We start from the raw sequence: 25,816 nt of genomic DNA, 5'->3' as shown, positions 1-25,816 counted from the left end.
CCTGGCGCGACAGGGTTGGAGCGGATCTGCCCACCCCAAAACTGCACTAACCTAAGGAGATTTGGAACCTGAAACGTCCAGGTCGCGTGGGACAGGAGCTCTCGGTGCCGACGTGCTGGGAAGAGCTCATTACCTTGGAGAAACCTTCGACGGTTAGTGTTATCCAAAACAAATGATGCAAGAAAGAACCGAGAAATCCCTTATGAAACAATCACGGACAGGAATAACCACAATGAATCAGGCATAAAGCAAAACATCTCTCCCTGCACCGCAGACGGCAAACGGGTACAGTTAAAAGGTTCCTTCATCCCCAGAACAGAGCGACGAGCTGCGTACCTGGGCCGACACCTGCCAACCGCCATTTCGAACCCGGGGGAGAGAAAAGAAAGAAGAAAGGGGGGTGTTTTAGACTCTGTGGGAGACAACCCAAATTCCTGACGCTCCTGAGACTGCCTCCAGTGTCAATTCCTATAAAGTAGCTGCTTAGTAGACCGCGAGCATGCAGTATGCCTATGTTGCTGCCATTTGTACACCGTTTTTTTTTTTTTTACAGAACCAGCAGCCATCGCCTTCCAATGTGATGCCATTCATTAGCTGTTAGAGTCACCGGTGTCACCCATGCACCTCACGTATTCCGAGTCTCACATTTGTCTTCTGCAAAATGCTAAATGAAGATTTTTCTTTTTTACATTGTATAGTACATAAAAACTTCAAAAATACATGAGCTTGATAAAATATACATGCTTAGTCATTTTGCATCTAGCTGAAACTATAAAGTTTAACCTTTACAAGTGTCTTATTTCACCTACAGCAAACATATTTACACAAAAGCCACCAGAACAAGTACCACTAAAAGAACTGGCTGTAAAAAATATTATTGCAGTATACTACAAATGTAACCTTTTTATATGAGCTACAAAAAGCAGCATCTTTGTTTACAGAGTTCAGTGCAATTCTTTACATTAAAAAAAAATCCTATAAATTAATAAGGAAACCATCAGTATTACAGAGGAAAGAATACACTTTACACATTCTGGTTACTCTTCCGCAGTCCTCTGTATTGCTTCAATTCCTAAAGGGATTTTTCCTCTCTTTCTCATCTGAGTGCCTCCTTCACAACACCTCAATAGCTGGAAGTCAGAGTGACTTTTTCCTCAGAAGAAGAGTGGTCAAAGCCTAGATCGAAACCACAAACCGCCAATCTGAGAACCTCTCTCCAGTCCACAGTACACAAAAGGCGTCAAGGTGCAGTCCCCACGTCGGAGAAGAACGTTAATGCAGGATGGAGAAGGGTCAGAGGTCTGAACACACATGTAGCTCTTTTGTTCACTTCAGCTTTAAACTAAGATCTTACTTTCACCTTTGCTGCTTATATTAAGAGGGGAATAAAAAAAAAAATTTTAAGTATACAGCATTAGGGTGCCAAGAGATCTCCCTGCAGTGCCTGAAAACTGGTACTGGCCCAGACCAAACAACAGCGGCGATGCCCTTCCGTCAGTCTCCTTGCCAGGATCCACAGCTGTCAGTTACTGAATGTTTTATCGCCGATTACAAGCGGGATTCAATCATGCTGACTGTTTTAATGAGATGACCTCATTAAAAGGATTTTAGAGACCTGTTAGTGAGTATGAAATATCATTCATCATGCACAAGGCAGCAGAAGGAAGATCATTAAGTGTAAGAATCTAGGGGGAAAAAAAAGCCTTTCGAAGTGTCTCATTTGCCTACGTGCGAGATGATTCGTCTACGGTACAGTGCTGCTACGTACGCGGAGGCGTTGGGAAACACGAGACAATCCCCGACAGTGGATGTACACAACACTCACAAACCGACCTGCCGCCTGCCTGCTACCCAGCCCTCGAGCCATACCCGGCTGCTTCGGCTGCTAAAGACTGAAAGGAAATTCTCAGGCCTCACCTGCCAGTTGGATCAACTTCAACCCCTTCCCAAAATGCAAAATATTCTCCTTCCTCCAAGGTTACTTCATTTGTCCTTCATGTGCCGTGACTTGGGGGATGCTGCAAGTCCTGACCTGAGAAAATGGGGTGCAGCAAAGGGTGAAGATGTAACGCTGTAGCGGCCGCAGCAGCAGCAGGTCTCGGGGCAAGGAGGGTTGGATAAAGAGCATGTGGAACTGGATGAAAAGTAAAGGGACCCGGATGGATAGCTGATGCCGGAATGATGTGGATGGGGTGGCTGGCTAGAAATGTAGCAGGATGCCCTGGAATAATCGAGTGGGTCAAGTGGGATAATGAAATAGGTGTCAAGTGGGGCTGGGGTATGTGATGAACCTGAGCGAGAGGCTGGGGATGGGGATGAGGGTGAATCCCAATGGCTGCGGCGGCCGCAGCGGCGTGGTGCTGCAGAATGGCGTGCTGCACGGTGGTGATGGAGGTCGCAGACGCAGCCGCTGGCTGCTGAATGTGGATGGGCTGCAGAGCAGGCGCTGCTGGAGCCAGGGCTGCTGAGGCAGGAAAGGCCTTGACCTGCTTTGCTAGAAGTTGCTGCTGAATGTGCTGCTGAGCAGCTTGTTGGAGCTTACTGTATTTTTCCATTTCTTCAGGGGTAAAAGTGATCGGCTGGCTCTCAAGCGGTGCTAGGGATGAGTCTTCTCCTTCTCGATCTCCTTCAATGCTCGGCTCCCCACTCTGAGGCACGTAGCCGGGAAAGTGCTCGACATCTGGAACTAAGGGCATCATACTGGTTTCCACAGGGACAGGCTGGTTGCCCCCATCCATAGGTTCTAATGCATCGCCATCACTTGGATCTGAGAGAAAGTTGTGTGGCATCACCAGATCTCCAGAATTAAAGCACTCTGGGAGTGCTGGTGCTTCCAGGGGAATGGACGGCATTTCCTCAGCAGGTTCCTCATGTTTCTGCTCATCCAGAGGTTTGTCCTGAATTACCATCACCACTTCTTCCAGGAGAGACTGGCTGCCCAACTGAGACTCCTCAATACCTTGGGAAACATCCTCAGAATCTGACAGCTCTTGTTCCTCACCCCTCTCTAAACCAGACTCTTCGTATCTTTTTGCGTTTGGTTTTCGAATGGTAGGTAACTTCCCAATTAAGGGGAGAACTGGTTTGTTGCCTAAGGAAGGAGGCAGTTTGGGGCCAAAGTACCCCTGTGGAGGATCCTTGAGCTTTATGCCCACCTTGTTTGCCCCTGCTAGCATTTCGTCAGTGACACACGGCTTCTTCTCAACCTTCCTGGATTGAACCTTTTCTAGGAGAAGTTTTGCAGTAACTGAGTTTCTCTCTTCTGGACTGCAGTCACTTTCTGAGGCCCTCCCTGTGCCAGAACTGCTGCTGTTTTGGGAGAGAGAGCCAGATCCTTTCAGATCCTCTCCTTTGCCATCCTCCTTCTTCAGAGATCCTTCACTTCGGCCTGCTCTGAAATAGTGAGGAGATTGCGAACGATAGATTTTCGATCTGATGAAGTCTCTTCTCCCAGACCTCCTCTCTTCAGGACTCTCATGGCCTCGAGAGCCCTTTCGGGAAAGAGATCTCTGCGAATGGCTTCTTGTACTACGGCTGCGATCTCTGCTATAGCTGCGACTCCGTTTCCAGCTGCGACCAGTTACGCTTCGGCTTCTCCTCTTGCTTCGACTGCGGCTGCAACTGCTGCTTCGTGTTCTGCCCCGACTCCTTGTTCTTGACCTTCCTCGAGGGTGGGTTCGGCTCCTGCTTCGACTTCTTGACCTGCTCCTACTCGAGCTGTAATCATCTTCAGAAGAGGAGTACTTGCGCCGCTTTGATCTGTGATTTGAGCTGTTGTAGTCAGAGTCATCCTCCGAGTCATGGGACCTCTTTGAGTGGCACCTTGACCGGTCACTGTAATCGCTATAGCTATCATCCGAGTAACTTCTCCGATGGCTGTACCTACTGTGGTCCGAAGAAGCATCAGAACTGGTTGAATACGACCTTCGAGACGAATGCCTCCGCCCCGATCTCGAACGGCTTCTGGAGTGGTCGCTGCCAGAGTCATAGTCATCACTGTACTGCGACAGAGATTTCTGCCGGCAGTGCTTCCTGTGGGAGCCCTCGTCACTGTCATAGTCCCCGCTGCTCTGTCGGCTCCTGTGGCTGGACCTGCCAAGGGAAGGAGCAGCACATCGTCTCCTTGAGGCGGACGATAGCTGCTGCAGGTCAGCCTTGTGTTTTTTGCCACCGTGCTCTTGGCAGGAGTTACCACTATCCTCTTTCTTACCACTACTTCCCTCTTCAGCAGACAGTGACTTCCGCTGGGACTCCTGAGAGCACCGCTTTTTCTTCTGGAAATGGCCACAGTCTTCAGACAGTTCAGTTTTTAGTGCCCGTTCAGATTCAGTAGAAAGAGAGGATTTGCCCTTTCTGTGTTTGTGTTTTTTTCGTTTCTTGGGTTTCTCTTCCCCCGGGTCAGCTTTTCGGCTCTTCTCTTCAGTTTCCTCCTTGTGCTTACGTTTGTGTTTGCTGGACTTTTTGTGCTTCTTTTTTTTCTTGTGTTTATGGGATTTCCCAGATTTACTCTTACTGATTAGATTTTTACTGCTGTCATCTCCCTCTACTTTACTAATGCTTGCCAAACTGGACTCCTGCTTGTTTTGGGAGCCACAGGTAGACAGAGATTTGTTTTCCATTTTTACAGCAGAACTGTTAGCTATGCTTTCCATCTCCTTGGGTTTGCTTGTGTCACTAGATTCTGTAGCCTGTACGTTTTCTTTACAAAGACCTCCTGGATCCTTAGATTTCTCTGCCCCTTTAGCTTTAGCATCTTTGTTGCGAGAGAGCTTGAAATCAAAATACAAGGGATTACAACTGTACGAAACAGACGGTTCTGCTTTGGTAAATATGAGAAGTTCTGAAGGCCACTGCAGAGTAGTGCTCTCATCTTTACTCAAAACTGGAAAAAAGGGTCCTGTTGGATGCTTTGGTCCTTCAGTGACATCTTTACAGCTTGGGACATGCTGAGTGACTTCTTTAGTAGTGTCTGGCTCTGGGAGATTGCTTTCCATAAGATGCTTGCTCTCCTGCACACTTGCATTTTCTGGGATTTCTTTTAGTTCTGCTTTGCTCTGCTGAGCTGTAATTTCAGTAGTACTCTGTTCCTTCTGCTGCACTGTGCTCTCAGCAGTCTTTTCTGTGTGCTTGCCTGGCTTGGGTTTTGGAGAATTACCCTTTTTGATTTCATGTGCAGTTTTTTTGTTCACATTTTCAGCTTCCATTTGTTCTGTAGATTTCATGAAAAGCAGGAATTGAAAATTAGGCTTTACTTTACAGTGGGCTGGGGGAATATAATGATAATATTCTGGTTCAACTGCCATTGGTCCATCTTCTCGTCTCATCTTTTTTAGTTTAGATAATGTAGTGGCTAAAGACCCACCATCTTTGTCATGCTGGTCATCTTCCTCTGCCTTGCCATCAGAACTATTTGTGCTCTCGCCCTCACCAGATTTCTGCAGACTCCCTGCATCTGACCCTCTTTCGTCAGCTTTTGTTCCATCTGCAGAACTCGACTCCTCCACGTGGTCCTTGAAAACAGAAGCTATGGTCTCAAGCTTTACTGGAGTCTTCTTGGCAAATGAAAACGACACACCTATCTTTTGCAGTGGAGTTCCCAAAGTATTCTTAATGCCAAAACTGATTGCTTGTGCTGTCTGGATGGGCATCTGGTTTGGCATGACAGTGCCGCCAACTTGTCCAGTGTTTAGGAAACCTCTGTCCATGGTCATCTCTGTAGCTTGGCCAGAAGTTGTCTGGATGAAAGAACTGCTGTTAGCTGCAGAATCGTCGTCATCCCCAGCTTCTTCGTCCACAGCCACAGTGGTGGTTCTGAACATGGGTCCGCTTCCAGGAGCGCTATATGAACAAGTTAAAATAGAGCATAGAGCTGACTACCATTTGTATATCTCTGCAGTTGGTTTCATGCAGAATCTAAAATAATGTTTTACCCATTTCCAGTACTCTTGTATCCAGAAATAGATATATTAAAATAGTATTATATACTCATGTGATTGTTTTACAATATTAAATAATGAAAGAAACTGGCTATTGCTGGATAAAGAATTTGGGGATGCTCTGGACTACCAACTTACAGCATTCACTCCTGTTAAAAACACAGCAATAGGCTCAACTCACGTGCAAGGCTTTTCCCTCAAAACTTGGCTCAGGATCACAGGAGCAAGAATGCCACTGCTGCAAAGGGCCCCAGTCCCAAGCAGGACTCCTGCACGCACGCTCCAAGGGCGCTCAGGGATCACCCCTACTCACCACTCAGGCTGCCTTCTCTGTTCAGCCAGTTCATGTAGACGCCGGAGGGCTTTCTCCTGCTTCCTTTCATCTTTACGTGATCTTGAAGAGACATTGCGAGCAAATTCCCTTTGTTTAAGGTCTTTCAACCTCTGAGGCAAAAGAGAACAGGAATGGATTAGACAAAAGTGGCTAGTGATAAGGGTGCCGAAGTGTCTCTCTGCTGTAGCACTCGAAAGTATGTTGTAAAATGTCCCCTACCCCATCCCCATCCTGTACAAATTTATTGAGCTAGGATGGAGAACAGTATCTTAGCTCAACAAACCGTATAGAGCACACTGCCATCCTCCCAGTAGCTAAACGAGAGGACAACTGTTCATCACTTTTAGCTAAGACTTCAGGTCTGTGTACGCATTTCTAATGAATTTGCCTGGTTTTCTTTAGCTTGTTCAATAAAGCGGATTTCAAAGCAAAAAGCAAGTTCTGGAAGGAAAAAAAAAAGAACAGCCGCTTACTCTGCTGCTCTCGCAGGGTACAAATGTACTTGACACACAGCGCATGACAGCAGTCTTAACAGCACGGGCCAAAGAACAGAAAGGGATTAGCTGGTGGCAAAAGAGTTACCCAGGTATTATATCTTACAAAAGCAATGTACAACTTACATTGGAGAAAGTGCCAAAACCCCCCGTGCAAATGATACAGCAAATAAATAACAGAACACACAGCACGAACAGTTGCTTGTTTTCCTGACAGCAGTTTTGAGAGAGTCTGTAATGAGACAAGATTCACTAGAACACGGTGGGGTCTTTGGGCGTTTAATACTTTCGAGGGGCAGAAACACTAGATCCCCCCAGGAATCTTAGCATATGAGGAAGCAAACCTAAACTCAAGAGTTTTCAAACACATAATAAAGTCACTGAGAGAATATAAATATCCAATTTAATAGGAAGYGAACCTCAAATTCTTTGGACAATTTTTGAAAATCCTTGTCTTAAAGCATTAGGAAAAGAGGCTGTTTTTCCTTTGATTACATGCAAAAAGCTCACAAGCTATTTTTAGAGTGCTATACAGAAGTTTAAGTAACAGAAAACAGCAAAGACAGACCTAAACCATCAAAAGGGATTGAAATAATTTTTTTTTCTCCCCTCTCCCCCCTTTTCTGGYGCACAATTTGAAATCCTTTCAAAAGGCCCAATCACGTATCCACCTTTTGAAAAAGTTTCACGTCTTCAAGCATTTCATGAAGGGCCTGAAAGCCTAAAGGTACTCAGAGCAGTAGTCACTTGAGGAAAAACCCTAAAATAAAATGGGCGAATCGTTGCAAAATTCTTAGTAACCCTTCTGGATGACTCTGCCTCTTTAATGGAGCAGCGTCACAGACACGTATACACAAAAGAGTTGATTTGAAAACTAACCCAAAGATCGAATTAGAGGAAAGAATTTGCCCAATGTAAAGAGAACATTGCTTTGTGAAAAAGAGGAAGATTTGACACGACAGAGGATGCTCTTACCTAATCGTTATTTACTAAGTGTGGTTGAGCTTTACCAAAAATCAGAGGGGAGGACACACACACACACACACASAGGAAAAAAAAAATATATATATATATGGCTACAGATACTAGTAGAAAGAAACTCACTCTTATGATCTGGACTCCAAAATTAGAAGGATTTGCTTTCAATACATCAGCTGAAAATGTCACATCACAGAGGAAAAAAAAAAGAAAGTAAAAATATAACAAGAGTGGAAGAGAAAAAAACCCTAAAAGCAAGCATTACTACATGAGCTCTCAGCGTGTCTGCAAGCTATTCTACAGAGGAGGAGCTGAGCCGTCGATGCTACGGGGCTGAGTTTCGGGGAGCCTGGGGGAGAAGGAAGGCGGACACAGACACACACAGACATGGCAATGATCCCACCTGGAGCAACAGAGCTACTTTCACCAGGACAAGCAAAGGGCTCAAGGGTTTTGTGGTGCACGTTCAACGTTGAACAGTGAATTTCTTTCTAAAGGAAGCAGAATGGACTAAGCAATGGTAGCAGCTTTCTCATGCCGATTTAAGCGGCGTATCTAAAATGCTCCACGATGTTAAAGTCACCAACAGCTGACAAAACTGTTTAACTGGGGTTTGATGCCAAGTCTCCAGATCATTCATCCAGCTGGGAAAAAACACGACCCAGCCATTTACAACAGAAATGAATTGTGACCTTTTATTTTAAAGAGGAAGGTGCAATGCTGAACTCAGAAACCCCCTTCCCTCCTCCAGACATGGCTTTAAACATCTCCCCACAAAATAAAACCAGGCTCTCTGGAGTCAGTTGATAACGATGCAGCTGCCCACAATACCACCGTCTTCACTGCAACATAAAATTTTAGTCAGAACAGGATACCGTCCCCATTTCCTTAAATACTGACCCTCATGTGCCTCTGCTCCCCAAAACCTCCCACCCTCTTACTGTGCAACACTTAAATTGGAAGCGACGGCGGCGTCCAGATACAACATTACAACTCCAAAACATGCAATATGTGGCAACAGTTAGCTGAACTAACTGATATTTGCATGTTTTAGGACAACAGCAATTAACCATGTTTTCAAGAGTGCTGAGAACTTACTACTCCCCAACTTGGGGGGGGGGGGGGGGGAAAGACCATCTGATTTTACAAAGCTGACTTTACAAAGGAGTAAGACATCTCCAGCCAGAGCACTCCGAAGAGCCTGCTGCTACAAGGACGTCTGTCCGTGGTCTGGCAACTATTTTCACTCGGTGAGACGGTCTATGCCGCTTTCCGGCATGCAAGATGCTCATTTACAGTATGCTCTTCAACCACACGAGCTGTGAGCACTAAAAGGACACAATCATTCTCCTTCAAACAGCAGTACGTGGCCACCAAGTGCCTCCAGGAGGGAATTATGCGACTCTGAATTTCCTTTTGCAGCACAGGGGCCAGAAGGAAGAATGGTCTTGCCGGGTAAGTTGAATGCACAAAGTCTCCACAAACAGCACCGTGCCATCTCCCTTTGGGATTGTGCCAAATAAGAAGTAAAATAAGGAACGTAATGGAGCTCAGCATCTTTGACTGACCTCAAATGATGCAGCCGTCACGAGAAATGATTTCTCGAGCAAAAATAAAGCCTGCAAGTAGCCGAACTCCAACCTGGCTGAGCTGCATTATGTTACAGAAAAGTAACGCCGGGGAGGAGGGAACAGAAGAGCAGATTGGCAGCCCATAAAAACAAACTGCTGCAGGAAGAGATCCAAAAGTCTGTCCTCGCAGGCAGCCGATTAGCACAGAGCCTTTAAAATGGCCAGAAGTTTTAGAAATACCCTGTCATGGTAACCCTTACTTTACTATTTGTTCCAAGGGCATAACAGAAACCAGTGCATTATCCAGGGAAAGGAACAGCGGATAATCCGTCAGCTACAACTATCCCTGCCGTCATTCCCCAAACGTAACCGGAGTGAAGCAATTAAAAGCACTAAGGATATTTTTACAGTAGGCAAAGGAGTATATCAAAACAATGAAATGCTTTTCAGCACACCCTGGTTCTCAGCTTTCTCAGAAAGCTTTTTGAACTAAATCGATATTTAAGCTAGGCTTACGCTAAAGAAGTTTCCATCAAGCATTCATTATTCTAATCCATCAAGCTAAATTACTTTTTTGGACTGCGCTGTACATGCGGGGGTTTGCACAGCCTAAGCAGCCGCAGGAGATGAGTGATGCAGCTGCCCCGTTTCCCCCACAAATACAGCACAGAAATCTGCTCTTGGGGAAAAGGAACAAGGATTTTACACTCTGGGATTCCTAATCGCCGCCCGGGAGCCTCTCCCCACTCACAAAAGAAAAGGAGCCCTGCAAACCTGTCTTCCCGGGGTGAAGCTAGACTTGAGTCTTCCCACCGTACTCAGCAAGACTGTAACTTCCTTCAACAGAATCAGGACCGCCAACCTGTTACGCGCTTTAATCAAACATGACTGAAAAATTAGAAAGATTCCTCCCCGTGCTGAGAAAGCAGAATGCTTTTCAATGCATTTATAGACAAACTGCAGAATGAAAGTTAGCACGAAGCCAGGAAATACTATTCTACCGCTTTAGCGCTTCACTGGTAAGAACAGTTATATCAGTCCGTCCAACGACTGATTAACAGGGACACAGAAATCGCTAGCCGCTAAAATAAAGTCTGTCCAACTTGTCTGCATTCCCAAAGCAGTCAGAAGAGCAATACTTGAACATCTCAAGCCCTCCTGCGGGTTGGTACTGCTTTTCGTTAATAGCTGCCACCCACCTCAGCTCGTAACATGCAGTATTTTAGGTTTCGAGCGTTGTTTCGAACCAAATTAGTAACAAGTCCCTGTAAAGGCGGTCAGGCTCTTAYGGAACAGGTTTTCGACAAAATCTGCAGCTATCTTAGTAATCTAGCACAAAGAGAGAGCTACAGGAATGGATTTTCTTCTGATCGTTGCATAGTGCAGGAGGGGCAAAACTGGCAGGCAAAACCACTAACTTGCAACTCTGCAAGTCGGCTTAAACAGGCTGCACTCCTGCATCGTGCAAAAGCTCCCAATTTAAAAGCTCTAGAGACAGACACGAAAAGATGGTTAAATAAAAGGGGGGAAAGCAGAATTCAGGAACTGTTGTAAGAAGAAAAGAGTAAAAACTGAGCAGCCAGTGTGGCTATCCCTGCGTAAGACTTCGCTCGTGAGATTGTATCAAGGCAAGACTTCTCCAGCCCCGAATTAAAYGCTGCTTTTCAGGTTCACGACCAACGGCAAACGGCTTTTCTGAATTTTAGTTGACGAAGCCGGGCAACTTCACTCAAGCGAGGCCCGTCTAAGAGCCACTCGATGCCTAAAACTGCATAGCAGAGAGAGATCAAGTTAACCTCAGAAAAGATTAAAAAAAAAAAAAGCAAAGCACTCCAGTTCTCATAAATCACTAGACATGAAGTTCTGAGACCTTCACGGCCAACCTCATCTTCTGAAGAGAGGGATACGCTGTGTTCAGGTAGGGCAAGATTTCTGCATCGGCTTGAAGCACCAGGCAGCTCATGTGACAGCCCAATGCCATTACCGAGCCTGCTCCTCCCCGGTTATTGTTCTCGAGTCTCTCTGCCAGCTCCTATTAAATAAAATTATAATGCGCTTTTCATTATATGCCAGCGGATTCTGGCTTTCCCAACTTTTTACATGTACTTGATTCTCCGCTGCACAAGCTCCTGGGAGCGAAGTGCATCATTAGCTAATATGAACTCAAAGGATGGCAACCTTTGCCTTATAATTTTATATATCTGGTAACACAAGCCCTGCTTCCTTTCAGAAATTAGTATTTTTTGCACTACCGTAAAAGAAGTGAAAAGAGCAGCGGGGAAACAGCATGCAACCGCAGTTTTATTTCCTCTTAATTTTTTTTCCTGCCATCTCATTTTCAGCCTACGAAAATATACTACAAGGCAATGGAACACAGAAAAACCAAGGACACAAATCTGTTTGTCCTTCAGGAAGCTAACAGCACTTGCGATCACAACGTAAAGGGATTTATTGTATTTATTTACTTTACCCTGCACATCGAAGACTCTTATTTTACTGAACACTTTCCATTTATACATGGAGTAAGCGCTCTTCCCCATGTGCGTTTGCACTGAGCAAACAAGCAGTTAAACCACGAAGACTGGGTTAAAAAAAATCCCCCCCCTTTTTTTTTTTTGATGGAAAACCATTTCTATATTAGAAAAGTCTCTCATAGAACAGTATATCTCTAAGATACCTGGTGTTAAGTCTTCTACCTTCAAGGTCCGCTTGAAGATACAAGCTTTTGGAAAGCACAGGTACACTTCTTCCCAAACTAGAAAGTTCAGGGTTTGGTTTTAGAGCATTCAATCACAGCAGTGACTGTGTTTGTAATTTTATTGGGCTTTAAACGGATTCCTCCCCCCTCAGCATTAGAAGCAAAGCTCAGGATAATTAGCGCATGAAGAGAGGAGCGTATATATATATATATATATAGCTTCACGTCTTAGTTTCACCCCCCCTCCCCCAAGAACTTTTTAATGGAAATATATTCCCGTTGTCTTCTTATCATAAAGAGAATCCGAGTAATGCAGAATTCATCATCTACACCTCCAAAACGCCACACATTCAGGAAAAAAAATAAATAAATAAAAGGAAAGCTACATAAAAGACCACATTTTAATACCAGTTACAGTTCTCACGGTTAGCCTGGCAAAGGTTCACTCAGGAACATGTTCTTCGCAACGAATTCAAAGGTGCCTGGTTTTGTTCTGTAGCGTCAGTGACTCAGGAAACAGCTCACCCTCTCTTTAGGCACGCTAGTAGTGAAAGGATGACTATGGCATAAACCACATGTGAGAAGAAAAAAAAAAAGGAAAAAAAAAAAAGGAAAAGAGAGCTGATCCTAAATGCTRCTTCACTCAAACGTAAGAGTTCCAAGCTCAGCGGAGCTTCCCAAAATTGCTCAGTGACCTGCGATGCAGCTGGGGGTTATYGGACGTTCCTTCACGCCGCTCGCAAACTTGGCGCAACCCCCGAAAAGGCGACCCRCGTTCATTTTGCACGCRAGTCTAACGTGAAATATTGCATCCYGAAGTCAAAATTCAAACAAACCAAGGGCCGACTCCGATGCGATACCGCAGAGCTTCATTTCCACTAAACCCACCAAATTCAAAGGCTGCGGGAGCTCTCGAGCATCCGGACGTCACATAACGCAAAGCTACAGGAATGAATACACCAGTACAGTCGGTCCCGTGTTCAGCACCTACATTCCTTGCTAACCGCAGCAGCGGGTCTTTCTACATCTGCCTCCTTCTCGCGTTGGACCCGTTAATCGGAGGCAGTCGGGACTGTGCAATTTCGGAGGCRGGGGCCCTTCCTAAAGCTGCCCTTTAGCTCTAGTTGCCAGGCTCAAGAGCTCACAGCTAAAACAAACACCCATTAAAAGTATCAGCACAGTAAAGCAGCTTTCCAGGGTGCTAAAGAGAGTTATTAGGCCTCTGGTAACAGCCCTTTGCGTTTGCTCCCTGAATGAGCTTTYGGAGAACTGGGTTTATTTTTCCTCTCGCAGTGCCAGCTGTATGAAAACAAGTTGATTTTAGCCCTCTGCCTTCCCCTTGGAGAGACTGAGATAAAGTTAGTGGTTTTAAGGAGATCTGTATTTCTCATTCAAGTATTAACCTTATTTAAAATAAATAATAAAAAAAAAAATCTAGAGAACAACATTGCACACCTCCAACAATGTTTAAAACACAGGGACTTAAACAGCCCAATGGTTTGTGCTAATAAGTTTATTTTCCCAGTTAAGGTAATCTAAAAATACTGCCTTTCGGATAGAATTCCAGTGTTGAGGTTAACTGCGATGGCAGATAACTTGGTTATATCCAAACTCTGTGCAACCAGTGTAGTCAGGACACGATAAAAACCCCCCCTTCGATTGTTTCGTGTCGGCAAGTTGGTGGTGGGTCCAAAATTTATCCAGGAGGGATCAATACACTTACCTATTGCCCCTGTTTCGCAATAATCCCGAGTTCCTTCCTGGAATACAAGACAGCGTCTTTATAACTTGGGAGCAGAAAGGGAGTTGGGGATGGAGTGTATTTACGGGGAGAGTCTAAYGTCCACTGAGCCATGTAAGGAATAAGGCAAAACTTCACTGTTGGGGGTACATGTAACCAAGAATACTCCGAAGGAAAAAGGACCCTGCGGAAATCTGCTCAACGAGCTAAGAAAAAGACAAACCTGAAACATTGCTGCCTCAAGGATACATCTGCAAGGTTTTGTCATATATACCAAATTGGTTTGCTATAGTCATCTAGGAGGCAAGAAGTTTTATTGACGCTTAGCATTTGAGTTTAGAAAAAAAATCGTTAAGTCACATATATATCTAGTCTGCAAGTGCATTAGATAATCTCTTCCCGGTGTTCAGAAGATCCCTTGGCTGTAATAGGATTTTTTTTTCCCCCCCCCCCTACAGGAATCAGACAAAAAATAATCTCAGTTCCAAAATGTCTTCTCTCACCCACTTTTTCTTTAGGAATTGCTAATCATGAATATCCTTACTGAACAAAACTGTTCAGCACTGGAAGAAAAAGGGAAAAAAAAAAGACTAAAGGAAGTCTTTTTCTATTACAGTTAAATCTTGTTGGAACATTACAAAGCACTAAGTCAGTCTTATTAGCCTACTTAAAGAAAACAATTATGTTTGCCTTTATGTAACCGTGTTTTCTCGTCCAAAGATGCAAAATGTGAAACAATACACAACATGTTTCCAAACGCACAGTGGTTATTTTAAAAACTACCTCATACTTCAGAATAGACTGTCAGAAATGAGCCCATCTGGAGTGGTAATGAATAACAGAAGTGAGATAATGTTACTTATGCAAATTTACTTGGTTATTTCTCAGTAGTTTCAAGTTCACTACTGAGCACTGAGCCAACAGGGTGTCACACATTTCATACTACATCAAGCTGGACAAGCAATTTTTTTCCTAAGGAAACCATGACTGCTTCTGTGTATAAATTCCCGTGCAGCTTGAAATTATTGCTGGACGATTTATCAAGAAATTTGAAGGCTCCTTTTCTCCAACACCTGCCTGAAGTTGCTGCAACGGATGCAAATTAWCCAAGAGTATCGGTTCCCTCAGAAACGCCCAGCAGTATCAACAAAACCAAAAATCCTTTCTATTAATGAGAAGATGAAGCCACGATGTATTCCCAAGACGTTYTTCTTTCTCGTCGCTCTTCTTGCACCCCTAACGACGACTGCTTTCCTACCAGTAAGGCGGTGGTTATTTTCCACAGGTTTGTTTCTCCCTCCATAGCCTCTCTAGATGCTAGAAAACCTGGCAATCTAGCGAACCTCCTACCAGTCTCCCTATTAACCACCCAACAGTTTTAAACAGGAGTTGTCATAATCATGTGGTATCACTGCATTGCAAGAATGTGCCGTAAACAGGTCCTTCCACCTCCTAAATAGATGCGCGTAATCGCACTCAAGTTTCAACCAAGTAGATGGAAAGCTTTAGATGAAGTGCGCTGCTATCCGATATCACGACTGTGCCASCAGCTCTGTCAAAACAGCCTGTTTTCCCAATACAAAGCAAATTAACAAATTTCTGCTCTTAATTCTGCTAAACTGCAATTCACATCCTCAAACAGTCCTGTCGCAAGATCTCACATTAACACTTAATTAAAGTGAATTTCTTTGAAGTAGCATGTTCTATACTTAATACACRAAAAAATTCATGTACTGTAATGCCATATTCGTGTTTTTAAAGCTGTTGCTTCGCTGCTATTTTGCAAGATTCAGGACTCTACAGCACATCCTCCAGGCATCCACGTAAGTTATCAATATTTTAATGACTGTATTATTACACTTTATCATTAAGAAGATCAGAAAACCTCCTCTGAGCAATGTCCTCTCTAGAYGAGCACAATACAGCTATCTGTTGTACATTTACATCTCATTTAGCAGCTTCAAATATTCAAACAGATTGGGCTAAGGCATGAACTATTATTAACTGTGCAGTCTGAAGCGTTACGTAGCCACTACAGTACACCCCTACCTTTGGGACCAAAGCCAATTCCACATAAATTCTGAATCCACCCTCTCATGAGGGTTACAGCATTTGGAAACTGCTCTTTTTTTTTCAATCTTTCTTTTGACATAGCCTGATATGATATATCAGCTTTAAAGCCTGATACAAACTGGGAACTATCCATACTCACGTGTCATCATCTTGGCTTAACAGCAGCCCATTCCTGCTCATGGGGAGGTCAAAACTGAGCTGCTTAATGCCAACCCTGATTTTTTTTTTTTTTTTTTTAGATGAATATTTTGCTGCGGGCATAAAAATCTTAACCAACGACATCAAAAACCTATTTTCCTTATAGCCCCAGGAAGAAACACACTAGGGAAATGCAAAGTATTAACCACAAACAAGACCACTGCGACGAATACAAAACCAATGAATTGTGCTGCCAACAGTTGTTTACCTGCTTGTGAGCGTGATCGTAAGAGTTTATGTGGTTGTCAAACTCTTGGTGCTTTTGATACTGCTTGTCACAGAGTTCACAGTAGAAGTTTGCTCTGAGGTCTTCCAAAGCCTTGGCAATTGCCTTTTCTTTATCAACATAATCCTGCAAAATTGCAAAAAAACACTTCAGTTAAACTTTTGGTAAAACCATCTGGAAGACGAACTATTCCTTTATGGAAAACAGTCTTTAAGAGAACCTTAATGTACACAGATCATTAAAGTATTTTTTTTTATTAAGCAGGCTAGTCTTTACAAATTAAAGGGTATGAAAAATACTTCTGCAGCACTATCAGCCTAGTCCTAGTTCAGTTTCCTGACATGGAATATAAAAAAGAAAAAAAGGAAAAAAAGCTAGTATCGACAGCAGTCAGTCCGTCCTCTTCYGGGCTGCAAGGAAAAGTGCCTGTTGGCTTGTCTGAGATAATAAAAAGAGGTTCAGATCCTCAAGCTAACACGCAAACCGGCAGCTGCCTGCTCACGTAAGATGAAGGACAAAACGCACGTCGGAGCAGAAAGATCACTGCTTCCGGAGCAGAATCTTAGACCTTCAAATGCTGCTGCTCCCCCCATTTTGAGCGCTAACAGATGTCCACTCGGTCTCAGCTTGCCTGTAATTCAATAAGGATCAATGCAGACACGCAGCTGGGAAAGCAGAGTTCAGAAACCATTGAGCCCCGCTCACTCCGGGGTAATTACACAGTAATTTTTGCAGTCAGTGAAGTTTTCCCAGGAGCAACGCTGTCCATGAAGCCGAGCTCAACTACAGTGATTTCACGGGGAACGTACAGGCAGTTGCCATTGAACAAAAGAAGGAGGGGAGCATCCCTCCTTAATGCTTGTACAGACAGTACCTTAGACACTGCAACGTCTGTACAGGCACAGAACTAAACCTCCAAGCAAAGAGGAGGTGACTACGTTGGCAACAGTCACTTCCAACCCTCTTTCACTATAAAAAACAGTGGCAACTTTTGGATTGGCAGCATCAAAAAGCTCTGGGCGTCACACGCTCAACGTTTCACTCTCCGTACGGAAATCCCAGTCCCTCAAAACGCAGCGGGGGCTCAAATTGCCACTGCTGCTCTAGTCGGTGACTCCCGGCAACGGGATGCAGCTGGACGGAGACTTCGGACAAGTTGCTCACTGGTTAGCCAGCGCGGCCGCTGGGGCGATGCTGAAAGCCACGCAAATCGCAGGGCTGATCCTCTCTATCTGGGCTGTTTCAATTGCACTCCTACCGGCAAAACTAATAAAACATCGTCAGCCATCAGAAAAAAGCTGGGGAAGGTTTACTTTAATTAACAGAAGCACTTGTGTTGATGCATCTTAATCAAAAGTTACAAATGCCGTATTATAACATACGCTATACTAACAGCAGCATATCAGCATGGCTATTTATTACAGTTGAAAGTGGATACGGTAAAGGTAAATTATATAAGGCAAAAATAGCACAACGTTTGAGAAAAAGCACATGAGAGTTTAAGAGTTTGTCTCCAAAATAAGCTTCCCATAGGAAATTTCCCTGCATTAGCAAGGGGAGCTAGCAAACAAAAAAAAAAAAAAAAAAACCAAAAAAACCCAGAGTTTCTAAATATACTTACTAAGATTTTGTTCAAGGGAATACGGTCTGTCTCACAGTTATCATGTCAGAATGACGTTAAAATAGTATTGCTGAGCATGTTTTCTATACTGCAAGATGCATTTCAAAAATTTCAACATCCGGGGAAAAAAAAATCCTAAAAATCTACTGCCAAAAGTTTATTTTATATATGTATGTGTGTGTGTGTGTGTGTATATATATATAAATATAAATATACATAAATAAATTTAAAGCACTATTCAACTTCTAAATAAAAATCTGTTTCAAGCTCCTGCTTTCACGTGCCTATTACCCGAGGTCCTTGTTAAAAAAAACTGCATCTGCAGGTCGGGGCCTGAAGCAGGTCTCCGCAAAGACGGGAAAGGAAAACAGACCAGCACGAGGTTCGCAGAACGACGACGTTCAAAGCCCTTCTGAAACCACAAACACGCTTCCTGCCCAACGTGTAATTCCTTCCGAAAGCATCCTGYGGCTAAACAATGAAAACACGGCTATCCGAGTTATCCCAGTCTATACAAAAGCAGGGAATTAGACAACATTTCTTGCTTCTTTTGTGTTGCAGAGTTATCTAAGGTTCCTTTGAGACTCACTGAATGGCTAATCATGATGCGGCCACAGTTGGCAATTACATAATGGACTCCCGCGGAGCGATGAAAAAAAATTACGCTCGGCGAGATGTTCACAGATTAATAGGGAAATGCAAGAGCCTAACGATAAAGCACGCTAATAAAAATAAATCCGAGTTGTGAGAAACTGCTACCGCTCCGCAGAGTCCCTGAAAGGACGTGCGCCGAATACCGGGAGGAGAACAAAACTGTCACGGAAAGCACAGCGCATTCGATTGAGCTCGAAAAGACAATTGCAAAAAAACAAAGAAGGGCACCATAAAAATTGCATTGCAGACTTGAGACAAAACATCATTACGTGCAATTCACACAAGAGCTCCTACCAGCCGCTCTCAAATGAAACAATAATTTGTACTCTGCAGCTGCCGCTGTCTGAAAATCCCCAGCATCGCAGATAGGGGCACACTGTGGAAAGAGATCCCAGCTTTCGGTCACACGCCGCTTTCGAACAGCTAATGTCACAACTAAAACCTCCTTCTCTTTGTAAGGTTTGAACAGCGTGCCGCCCAGCGTGACATTAAAAGTGACAAAAAAGAAACATCTTCAAGTAGAACGTGCACCTGGGTGTAGAGGAACCGTTCCCCACAATCCGCACAAGCCCATTTAAGAGCACGCTGGTACTTTAAAGCGTGCCAGAAGATATCATTAACTCCGTTCGGTTCCAAAATTAATAATTGGTTTTAAAAGCAATTACAACGGCTTTTATTTTAAAATGAACGAGTACACCAGCAATTCGCTTACCAAGCAAGTTAAGGTCTTAATTTAGCAAAGAAAAAAAAAAAATTTCAGGAAAGGAAGACGTAAATTTTTTCTAGCTGAATAAACTGCCTGCAGCATTAGCCGTTCAACCAGTGAAGAGGCATTTTAGATTTGCCATGGCTATTTTTAATGGAATGGTTCAATTTTATTAGAATGGAAACTACCTTTCTATTATTCCTCAAAGAATCAGTTTATGCAAAACGGACACTTTATTCTAATATCTACTGCTCTTCTTCAACCCCAGTACTTCTCAAATCCCAAGGAAATCGGATAAGCAAGCTTTCCTAAGCCTTGATGTACTTTTTAGGCTGGTAAGCAGAGGAATGGATTAAACGACTAGCGAAGACCATGTTTCCCCAGAGTGCAAAGTGGAAACTCAGTTACTGCTAATCCAAGTTTGTTTCAACGTGTCACGCTCAGGGCCAAGACGACGGCCCATTTTTATCATTAAACAGATGACACCAGTCTTTGGCTTACAAAAAAAAACCCACGGGTTTTTAAATCCCACGGAAATGCAAAATGCGTATTTTTTAATGCTGCCTGAGAAACTCTCCTGAAGAGATACAGCCCACTAATTGCTCAAAACTGGAGCCATATCCTACCTTTTTAAAGAAAATAGGATTTCTGTGGTGATATGACAGTGCATTTTTTTCTCCACTGCTTACTCAGTAGCAACAGGAGATCTGCTCCGCTTCCAGCTGAAAACTGTCCATCTTAAATCTGCACGTGCAGATTTTGCACCGACAACGCGGCAGGTTCACTAGCAAAACTCGGCAGTCCTGAGTCTAGGGAAGGAAGTCTTCTGCCCACCCCAGAACTGCTCACACACCGGTAAAAAGCCTTGCTGCTACCCTGTAGCTCTTCAGGAGCTAAAGAAAAACCAAGGTTAATTCCAAGAAGTGAATAATCAGTTTGTTAAAATCTAAGTCATCTGAGCAAAAAGAAAAAAAAAGAGCAAGAATAGTTAATTCCTACTGTCATTAACCACAGGCTAATGACAAGAGATCTGTCCTATCAGGATAACTCCTCTCCTGTTCAGCCCACAGGAACTTTGATATCAATGCACCCATTTCAGTACCTTGTACTTCTGCCTCAGCTCCTCAGTGTCTTCTTTCTCCACCTCCAGTACACGCCTCCGCTCGGTGGCATCTTCGGCGTAGTCAAGCTTTTCAGAAAAGAAGAGATGCAGTTTGTCCCATAAATACTTTGCACTACCGAGACTGCCAGAACGTGTAATTTAAAAGGTGAGGTTTGAAACAGAATCGCTGCATATCGTACTTCACTTTCCCCRTTTTGTCATCCCACAGTGAAACCCACGCATAAAACAGTTCATTAATCCTTCCGAGCTGGTGGCTCCCAACAGGCCCATCCACCGCCAGCAGCCTTAGCTTTACRGAAATGCAACTCAAAGCCAAGGAATTTAGGATAGTATCCAGACCTCAAAACTTAGGTAACCAGGGGTAAACRGAGTATGTGTTTTGCAGAGAGATGTTTTCTAATCATGTAGATTTAAGAGCTAGGCTTTCTTCGTCTTTGTGGCACGTGTTCCCGCTTTTAGCGTCTTCCCTGTGAACTCCGAGATCCACGCAATAAATGCCAGGGTGCGGTGCCGAAGGCGAACGAGCTTACCTCCATCTCCATCCGCCCCATGCCCATGACATCGTACTTGACGACGATAGGGATGGGATCCGTTCTCCCTGTAACAGGAACACACAAAGGCGGTCAGAGGCCGGTCCGCTGCCACAACTCGCTTTACACATTGGGTTTGGGTGGTTAGAGATCTTGCCTTGGAGTGCAGAGACCAGAAAGCTACAGTGAACCAAACACAAGCCATTCTCACAGCTTACATCCAAACCTGCTTCTCAACTCCAAACCGGTTAAAGCTAAATGCCCCTTTAGTGCTGATAAATGGCATTCTTTGAACATTAACCGGTTATATAAAACGGACTCATGGTTAATGTTCAACCATGACAAGTCCTAGTGTGGGACATTAACAGGACTTGAGAAAGGGACCTTCTCAGTGCTTCCACATCAGGCAATATAGACCTCTAATCTCCTGCCACCAGGGGGGAAAAAAAGCTATTAAATATTTTTTATTGCACTACCACACTAAGAATTAATTATGACTTTCTTGTGAAAAACGTGGAAGCCTCCTTCCCACCAAATTTCGCACCTTCCCAAGAGGAAGGATAACTACTCAAGCCGAATGGCACATAAGCCAAACGTCTCTCCTCCCAGGACGGGTGGTTCATCTCCACCTGCTTCCCCAGGCTCCTGYGGAGAGATGCTCTAGCACTTGCCGCGGCATCTGTAAGCTGTGAAAAGGACTAGTTGCGAAGAAAATTGACTTTGAACTAATCAAACTATGCTGGAGATTTTTTTTTTTTTTTTTTAAAAACATATCTTTAATCCACTCATAACCAGCCAAACAAAGCAAAATGGGGCAGACAAGCACTTTACTACCACAGCTTTTTTTTTTTTTTTAATTATTATTATTATTTTACATCACAACTCGCGCTGTTTGTTGTGATGTAAGCCCACTGAAAAAGTACTTACCTTATCCGGTGCATACCTTGAGTGAAAAAACAGAATGTTTACTTCCCTTATTATCGCTCTCGGTTTGGTGTAAACAACTGTTTTGTTATACACACATACACATATATTATACCTTTGGGCTAAAAGATCTGTGGGTTTTATCATGCCAAAAATATTCCATTGCCACCCACATGCACAAAAGGCTGCAGGTCTTTAAAACYGCCTCAGAAAACCTGTGTATATACACACATAAATATCAACTTTCGGTACTCCAATATCAACTTTCGTTAACTCCTGCAAAAAAACAAAATCCGTGGATCTCAAACTCCGCAGAGACCTCAAAGGGAACCTACTTCAGACYTGTGTCTTTTTAATTCTCTGAACTACAGAGCAGAGATACCTATTTCTTTTTCAGAAACGAGTCCATTTAATTAAATAGTCGCTTTATATTTTTGTTTAGATGCCCGCAAATTTATTGGCAGGCATATTTACCAAGTCCAAAACTATTTGTTGAGCTGATCCAAAATAATATTTGGAACCGAGCTTTCGTTTGGGTATTTCAACAGYGTTTTCCATTTGAAAAAGTTTCTCTTACGCCCAATGGTATAATAAAGTAAGCAGTGACTGCAATTTTTAGCAAAAGGACCAAATTAAAGACAGGTTATAAAAATGACTTCCTAAGTGCAATATCACTTTCATAACGTCTCAGCCAGGGATTTACTGGTTAAGTGGCAAACCCAATGCAATCGTTGGCAGCAAGCGCCAACAATTTTTTTTCCCCGAGCTTTTTTTCTTTTTGTTTTGGTTTGGTTTGGTTTTTTTTTGGTTTCTCCAGCAATCGAGATCTTTCGATGCAGCCTCATTGCCCCGCTAAACCCCCCCGCCCTGCATCCAAACGGTGCATCAGTACTTTTGCCTTCTAAGGCAGTCAAAGTTTTCAAAATCTATTTGTAAAATGCAGTAGCAAGTGCTAGTGCCCATCGTGTTGGGGGAAAAAAATCAAGTTTGGACAGTATTAGAAATTTTATGTTTCAATTGATTTTGGCAATTCTAACACAAACAGAAACATCCCTTCTTAGCAATACCCTTTAATGAACAAGGATCAGACAAGTGTGCATAAAGAAAGGAAAGGAAAGGAAAATGAAAGACCAAGCAGAAGGATGATGGCTACAACAGAGAAAGTAAGCCTAACATATTGGTGCACTGATGACAAAAGGAGTAATTCAGTCTGAAAATAAAAAATTACCACTGCTAAGTTTACCATCACCACAACAAGTCCAGGATCATAATGCTGTAAAAAAGAAACACCATTTGTTAGGCAGAAACCATTAGGGGCAGAAAATAGGCCGTTTGTAGTAGGCAGGTAGGATGGGTTAAGAAACTCATAGGAGGCTTCTTCCTCACCCCTCCACCCCATCACCGTGCTCTGCCCTGTGGAATCAGGGAGCGGGGAAAATTTTGGGCAGCTGCTGGTTGTTTTCAGAGCCGCTTTCGCAACCTGAAATTATTTGCCAGGTGTTGGAAGAGGTTTAGTTCCTGGTGGTGACCCAAATTTAAGCGATGCGCTTTGGCACGTTTAGGCAGGCAATTAAGAAAAAAAAAAGAAACAAAACAAAAAAAAACCCAAACCAATGGTAATTACAAATATTTCAGGTCAAAACGAGCTATGTTTGCTGGAAAGAGGAGAACGTTCAATGCTAAAAGCGATGCCTTTGTTTTAAATTTAACCGGCGTTTCATTAGGCATGAAATAATACGGCAGCTGGCCAAAGAGGCTGCCCAGCGTGACGGCCAGCCGCCCAGTGCCAGGGTCGAGCGCTCGGAGCACGTAACGCAGCCGTGACGGTCTCCACCACCGAAACAAGGGCTCTGCCCAGCCGCCCGTGGGAAATGCAACCCGTCACCAGGAAAAATATCGGTTCTGAGCCCTGGAGAGCCTTGTTTCACGTCCAGGAAAGCCACCAGGGCTGACCAAAAGAAATGCAGTAGTTGTTCGCAGAGAGCCACCTCTAACCCTGTTGACCGCAAAGRGGGCACCTGGGAAAGATGGAGAACAGCCAGTGGGGAAGAAATGGGACTTAAGTTAAGCTCCTTAAGTTCTTTTTCTAAAGAACTTCAAGAAAACTTTCTCCAAAGCTACTGTGCATTACAACGTGGTCTTTACGGGCTCTACCAGCACCTAAAGCACCAGCACCTACTGGTTCTCGGAAGTTGAGGGACTCCCCAGATTAACGTTCCTGCTGCCCCTTTCCAGATACACCAACATACTTTCGAGGGGGAACGCTGAGTTTTCACGAAAGGGCAAAAAAACCCCCATGTTTCAGCCCAATCTCTAGGGTTGCAAGTGCTGCCACACAGACAACTAAGCCTCTCCCTCCAGAAGGTAAGTCATGCAGAAATTGTGTCCGTACCCCTTTCCCCTGCACACCAAAAAAAAAAAACACCCTAAAAATTTTACGTCCTTCCTGAAGCAGCCTGCAAACTCCTTCCTTTACAGGCTGCTCACATTACRCAGGCTGCACGCCCTAAACCACAGAAAGGGTTAATTAATAAAGTATTTCCACATAAGGGGGGGCACCCCTGCAGAAGGGGCAAAGCGTGAACCTCAGGCTGGAGGTTCAGCCTACACGAGAGTTGCACCTTGGAAAAAGCAATCTCTTAAGAGCAAATCACATTTGCAAYTATTTAATTTAAAAATAATAATAATAATAAATTTCAAAACTGGCCAGATAACTTGCTTCGCTTCCCTCTCCCCGCTTTCCCAAGAAAGGGCAGAATCTCTCTGCCAGCCCGTGAAAAATTGCTCATCCCCGAATCTGGCAGGGCAGCTACGCTCCTCGCAGCGGCCCTGCGCCTGCTCAGCGACCCGCAAGCGGCAGGGAGGGAGCGGACTGCGGCAAGCGCCTTGCCGAACCGCGGCGCAGGCGGCTTTCTCTGAATTTCATTTATTTTTAATTGCGCCGAGATATTGCACATGAGCAAATAGCAGCCAAAGTGTCACAGTTTAACAGATCTTGGAAAACTGATTAACGCTGGTGCTTCAGGACTTTAAAACAGAGTATGAAGCACCAAGTCGGGCTCTGTTTGCAGGATTATTATTTCGCGGTTRCCAGCTGCAGGGTGCTTGCTCCTTGTCTGGACACAGTAGGCAGATGATGCTCTGCTCTTTGAAACAGGACACTGCACCAGATGGACCTGCCATCTGAGCCAGCCTAGAAACGTTGGCATTGTCGATACTAGCGCAAATTTTATCTTTTTTTAAACAGTCAAAACAGAAAACAGTTCTCAGCAGCAGCGACAGAGATTTACAGATTGAGGAGAATTCCTCCCTCCAGCCATACCATGCATTACAACGGAAATAAGATGTTACTGAAGGTCTGTTTAAAAAAAGATAAGAACAGGATGCTTCGGTTGAACAAAATGTATACCCCACAAATTATGCATTCATAATTCAAAATATGTTTTCACATATTATGCATATGTGTAGTATAGATGCATCAGAGATAACAGAACAGCCTTAATCCTTTTCTATCTCGACGTCTATTAAAATCTTCATCCCAGGTCTATGCTTTGTGGCAAACAATCCTAGAGGACTGACTGATATTACACTCATCTGCAGAGAATTCCTTGGAATAAGCATCTTCTAAGAATATAAACAGGACACGAGTACACTGAGCACAGGATTTCTCCTTATTTGCTACCAGTTAACTACAACAAAAAACAAAACTATGGATAAGAGACACCTTTCCAGGAGATTTTAATTGTTCTTGGAAAGGTATTACTGCAGAGATTGGAAGCAAAGCTGTCTGAAGGCAGCCCTGGGCAACCCAGGACAACCTTTTATCTTGGTCTGCTTTGGGAATAAGATTYGTTTGCTCCTCATGTTACTTCAGATTTTTGGAAAGGGCCACAGACAATCGAGCGATTCCARCTAGGTCTGAAACACCTACCACCCTCAGTGACAGCCATCAAGTCCCAGTAGGGAGAAACTGTTTTTCATATACGCAAAAACCACACTGAGAACTTAA

The 25,816-nt window shown here is 43.9% G+C and overlaps 1 protein-coding gene across 4 annotated transcripts in view; it reads right to left on the bottom strand.

Annotated features, from left to right (window-relative positions):
- Positions 1-518: 518 nt before the first annotated feature.
- The window catches only part of GPATCH8 (G-patch domain containing 8), a 53,825-nt gene continuing 28,527 nt past the window's right edge, over positions 519-25,816 (bottom strand). For 2 of the 4 annotated variants that reach the window (XM_026055908.1, XM_026055911.1), the window contains 7 exons: positions 20,884-20,951; positions 20,333-20,419; positions 16,232-16,375; positions 13,735-13,771; positions 7,869-7,918; positions 6,250-6,380; positions 519-5,838 (listed from right to left, as the gene is read on the bottom strand). In XM_026055908.1, coding sequence (XP_025911693.1) covers positions 1,995-5,838; positions 6,250-6,380; positions 7,869-7,918; positions 13,735-13,771; positions 16,232-16,375; positions 20,333-20,419; positions 20,884-20,951 — 4,361 coding nt within the window. In that variant the 3' untranslated portion in view covers positions 519-1,994. Of the gene's footprint in view, positions 5,839-6,249; positions 6,381-7,868; positions 7,919-13,734; positions 13,772-16,231; positions 16,376-20,332; positions 20,420-20,883; positions 20,952-23,035; positions 23,059-25,816 lie in introns of those variants that run through there. The other 2 variants (XM_026055910.1, XM_026055909.1) reach the window with 2 other exon arrangements.

Source organism: Apteryx rowi, unplaced genomic scaffold, assembly GCF_003343035.1.
Source record: "Apteryx rowi isolate R43461 unplaced genomic scaffold, aptRow1 scaffold_1276, whole genome shotgun sequence".
NCBI classification, from domain to species: domain Eukaryota; kingdom Metazoa; phylum Chordata; class Aves; order Apterygiformes; family Apterygidae; genus Apteryx; species Apteryx rowi.
This window is presented reverse-complemented; position numbering and strand designations above follow the sequence as displayed.